This window comes from Sinocyclocheilus anshuiensis, unplaced genomic scaffold (assembly GCF_001515605.1).
Source record: "Sinocyclocheilus anshuiensis isolate Anshui unplaced genomic scaffold, SAMN03320099.WGS_v1.1 scaffold514, whole genome shotgun sequence".
NCBI lineage: Eukaryota > Metazoa > Chordata > Actinopteri > Cypriniformes > Cyprinidae > Sinocyclocheilus > Sinocyclocheilus anshuiensis.
Window position 1 is genome coordinate 576,600 of NW_015542348.1, and position 5,119 is coordinate 581,718.

At 45.3% G+C, this 5,119-nt stretch overlaps 1 protein-coding gene across 1 annotated transcript in view; it reads right to left on the reverse strand.

Annotated features, from left to right (window-relative positions):
- Positions 1–5,119, reverse strand: part of LOC107691470 (very-long-chain (3R)-3-hydroxyacyl-CoA dehydratase 1-like) — a 166,321-nt gene continuing 161,202 nt past the window's right edge. Inside the window, exon 8 of the mRNA XM_016490076.1 lies at positions 1–107. Within this exon, the coding sequence (XP_016345562.1) occupies positions 25–107 (83 nt within the window). The 3' untranslated portion in view covers positions 1–24. The remainder of the gene's footprint in view (positions 108–5,119) is intronic.

Here is a 5,119-nt window from a genome sequence, read left to right on the forward strand (position 1 = left end):
GGGGTTTTTATTAGTGGTTTATTTCTACTCATCTTTCTCTACTACAATTTCTCCATGAAGCACCCTCCTCCTCTGACGCAGCATATGGAAGTACAGCTGAGGAAACACTAAAAGAGAAACAGACAACAATGAAAATAAAAAGTAAAGTAAAATAACTTTATCAAACCATTATAATCAGAGGCTGTTTCATTAGCCTCAGTTTCCAAAGCTTTAACACCAAAGTTTTTATACACTAAAATAAACTATTGCAAAAAGCAATAATGACAGATAATTTACATAGGAATTTACATCATATCATGGTCGAAAATTAATCTGGGCTTGGGGCAAAAAAATCAGAGAAGATTTATTTTGCAGTGCAGACAGTTTCTTTGATTATATATTGGGAGAATTGTGTGTGTGTGTGTGTGTGTGTGTGTGCAGTGTGCAGAACCAAAGTCACTGGTCACTGGCCACTTCAGTGATAGGGAATGCTCACTTTCTGTATATCATATATTTTCAGGTCATTTAAAACAAGGTTCACTTAAAACAAAACACTGTTGTGTGTTACATAATATATAAAAAGAAATATGCACTGAAAAGTTATGTAGATGGTTGATTTGTATGACTAAGAGGTGTTTCAACCATTGCAAAAAGTATGTTTAATTTCATAGATTAATTTCATAGATAAGCTTAATTACACAAACTGGCAATAGAAAAGCTGTTCTAAAATATCTTCCCCTAAAGCACTATTAGTCTCAAGCATTCACATAAAGTGACAGTTAAAGGCATATGACTTCGCCTGAAAAAATTAAAAAGAAAAATAAATAAAAATAAAAATATTTTATCTATCTGTCTATCTATTAGGGGTGTAACAGTACACATATTTTTACCGGAAATTTTCGGTACGGGTCTTTCGGTTCGGTACACACATGTACCGAACAAATACAGCATTGTTCTCTTTCATCATCTTGTGTTTGAGATCCACCTATGGGGGAAGGGCATCCATGCCTGACCTCTGTAGAAGCATCCAATTGCACCAAGTCTGGCTTGACAGACAGGAGTGCGTGCCCAGTGGCAGGTAAGGGACAGCCCCTTATGATGCAGTGATGCAAAACACTGCCCGTGTGCTCGCTCATGTCACAGCTCAGTTCATGGAGTGGGTTTTATCTCTTCATCTCAGCCCATTATGCGATCTATGCCGCTCTGTCACAGTGACGCGCTCATACACAGCGGTGCTGCACCACTGGAGAAATGCAGAGTTTTACACTCAGGGAACCCCTCTCGGGGCCATCAAGTTGTGGAAATTGGTAATGACAGACCCTTAACAGGATGGGGGGCCACCCAGGAGGGTAGAACAGTGAACGGTGTGTGGCAGAGCACACTCCACTCAGCCCATATAAATTATTTTGAGCTCCTTACTGTTTGGAAGGCTCTGAAATATTTTCTGCCCTGCCTGCAGGGGAATCACGTGCTGGTGCGTTGCGACAACACCACAGCCTTGGCACATATCAACCGCCAAGGTGAGATGTGTTCCTCAAAGCTTCTAGCTCTAGCTCACAAGCTGTTAGTATGGAGCAAGCGGCACTTTCTGTCATTACAGGCGACCCATGTCCCAGGCATTCTGAACAGGGGTGCAGACCTTTTGTCGAGGGGGAACCCACTCTATGGAGAATGGCACCTCCACCCTAAGATAGTGGGTCTGCTGTGGAAGAGGTTTGGTCAGGCGGCCATCGATCTCTTCACCTTGCGCGAAATGGTGTGAACGCACTGGCCCACCAACGTGCTGCTCTACGCATTTCCTCCGTTCTGTCTAATAACTCCTACTCTGGTCAGGGTGAAAGAACAGAGCCTGACTCTGATATTGATAGAACCCAGATGGCCCAAATCTCCATGGCTGGCAGAGATAATCCCTCTTCTCTATGCCCAGACGTGGCCCCTCCCATTATGCACAGACCTTAAACAGCAAACTTAAACACATTGGGGCTCTCCCCACGTGTTGTTGTTACTATTCAGAATGCCAGAGCCTCTTCTACGCACTCCCTTTATGATTGCAAGTGGCATGTGTTTGAGGAGTGGTGCGAGGGGCGCCAGCTGATATCATATCAGTGCTCAGTCGCTGATATTTTGGGTTTTTTGCAAGACCTCATCGATGGTGGGAAACCCTTCTCCACCATTAAGGTTTACTTAGCGGCTATCGCTGCATGTCACGTTGGGTTTGACAGAACTACAGTAGGGCAACACCCCCTTATTCGTAGATTTATGAAGGGTGCCCGCTGTTCCCTTCCAGTCCCTAGAAGAGTAGTTCCAGAATGGGACCTCTCCATGGTGCTAGAGGCCTTGTCTCAACAGCCTTTTGAGCCCCCGGGAGATATCTCCCTTAAGCTTCTGTCTTTCAAGACAGCTCTGCTCCTGGCCTTGGCGTCAGCCAAACGTGTCAGTGATTTGCACACACTCTCTGTTCATCCCTCGTGCACTACATTCTCTCTTAGTGGAGAAAAGGTCTTTCTCAGGCCTAACCTGACCTTTATACCAAAATGCTTCCCAGCTTTCACTTGTGAGTTGCTTGAGCTTTCCGCTTATCACCCTCCTCCATTCTCCCTTCAAAAAGAGAAAGATGGAGCCGGTGATGGCTTGCAGTTTGTTGCTCTATCTGTGTCTGTTTGTCTTGTTCATCTTCCCATCTCCAAATTGTTATGCACTGCTGACCTATGATCGTCAAACATTGCTGGACATTCATACCTCATTTCTGGCAAGCAGCAAAGATGGTGCAGCACGGTTTATCTTTGAACCGTGTGGATCCCTGCCATCGGATATATGGGGCTGTATATGCCATTGGCCTCTCGAACCAACATGAAGGAAACGTAGGAGGAAGCACGGCAGACAGGCTGGGATCTCCTTCAGATGGAAATTACACCTAGTTGTGAATCCAGCATACTGTTTCCGGCCTGGAAGCTGGTTCACCGTTCTGCTGCTGTCTGGTCCTCGCTGGTTGTTTCCTCCCGCTGGCTTCTCTCTGTCTTCTCTTACTGCTCACCTGAACTTCGTCTTGCGTCTCCTCACATCAGCTTCGGCACGCGGCAAACTGGGGCAAATTCCGAAAATCTCCCGGCCACCTCCAGCACCATAAATCCACCGAAATTGGCTCTGATAAACGCTCGTTCACTGGTAAATAAGACCTTCTTGCTGAACGATTTTTTCTCCTCTCATAAGTTGGATTTCATGTTTATCACTGAATCTTGGACTCACGTAGGAGATTTAAGTCCTTTTTCCAAACTGGTTCCAAACGATTGCTCATTTTTTAATTCTCCCCGGCAAAATGGTTGAGGGGGCGGCCTAGTGACATTTTTTCTAGTTTTGAAGCTCAGCTATTAAGTTTTGAGTGGAACGGTCCTATTCTGTTAGCTGTGTTGTATTGCCCACCACATCTGGTTAAATATTTTATTCTTGAACTTAAGGAGTTAATGGGGTATATCACTACAAATTATGACCGTTTTATATTAGTTGGTGATTTTAATGTTCATGTTTGTTGCCCATCAAACTCCCTGTCAAAGGAGTTTTTAAGTCTTATGGAATCTTTTAACCTTACACAGTGGATAAATGAGCCCACCCATCTACAAGGGCACACTTTGGACCTAGTGCTCACTTATAGGCTTTCTATTTCTGAGCTTGAGCTTTCTGATGCAATTATCTCTGACCACAAGCCTATTTTATTCTCTTTGTCACTGCCAAATCTACCTTCTCTGTGATGTTGTTAAGCTGTCTCTGACTTATTCCTCTCGGTTCCACCTGCATTTTAACGTGCTTTTTAAGGAACTGAGCTCACAGTTGTTCTTGGACATATCACTTTCTGATCTGAATGTCGACCAACATTTTGAGATGCTAAATAATGTATGGATGGACATTTTAAATGTGACTGCTCCTCTCAAAGTTTTTAAACAAAAAACTAAATCTGAAAGGTGGTTAACTCCCGAAATCCGCTCTTTAAGACAACCGTGCAGAAAAGCAGAGCGAAAATGGAAAAAGGATAGACTTCAATCTTCACATGAGGTGTATAAGTCTTCTCTTCTGACCTACCAGACTGCTGCTAAGTCTGCAAAGGCAGCATATTTCTCTAGTCTGATTTTAAACAATCAAAATAAGCCAAAAGTTTTGTTTTCTGTCATAAATGCTCTCTTAAATCCATCTGCTAATTGTATACCAAATCCATCAAATGAACTATGTGAAAGATTCTTGAGCTTCTTTTCTGAAAAAAAAATGTAAATTTGAGATCTCAGGTGATATCTGTCACATGTGTGTTACTGTTTAGTTCCTGTTTGTCCTTATTTGGTCCTTCCAGTTCCTTTTCCCATTATTAGTAATCACCTGTTCCTTGTTTTTAATTATCGTCTTCACCTGTCTGCCCCTCGTTATCTGCCCTATTTGAGTTCGAGCCCGTTCTGTTCTCCCTTGTCTGGAATTGAATGTCAATCCCTCGTCCTACGTGTGAGTTCCTGTCTGTGTGTTCTTTATTTGGAGAAATAAAGACTGTTTCCTGTTAATCCTCTTCGTCTCCACGCTCCTTTGTCTCCTCGTGGCAACCCGTGACAGAATTCCAGACCAGACAATATAGTAAGCGGCGCCCCTTCTCCCCGTTTTTAAAAGTGTTTTGTTTTCCTTTCGTTTCTCCCTGCTCACATGGAGGAACGAGCGATGTTCATCGCCGTGGCTCAGACGAGCCCCAACCCTGTCAGCTACGCGAGGGCGTTCGTGCCGCTCGCCCTCGCCAGCTCCCTCGAGGGGCAAACCCTCGTGACGCTCGTGACGCTGGGGATGACTTACCATCGCGGAGCTCCCAGACACCACCAACCTCGACTGGAAGGAGGCAGTGGAGGCAGTCCGGGACTCCTCCACCGGCCATTCCTCAGTCAAGCCCGCCAGCCTCGGCTTTCTCCAGCCCGCCGGCCGTTCCGAAGTCTAGTTCCAAAGTTCCTGTGGCAAGCCCGCCGGCCGTTTCTGTGGCAAGCTCGCTGGCCACTCCACAGTCAAGCCCGTCTGTCGTGGCTCACTCCCGCCCAGAGCTCGCTCGAGTGTCGGCTCCAGCCCCTAAGTTTGCTCCAGTGCCCACTCCTCGAAAGCGCCTTGCTGTGCCTGCTCCTTCAGA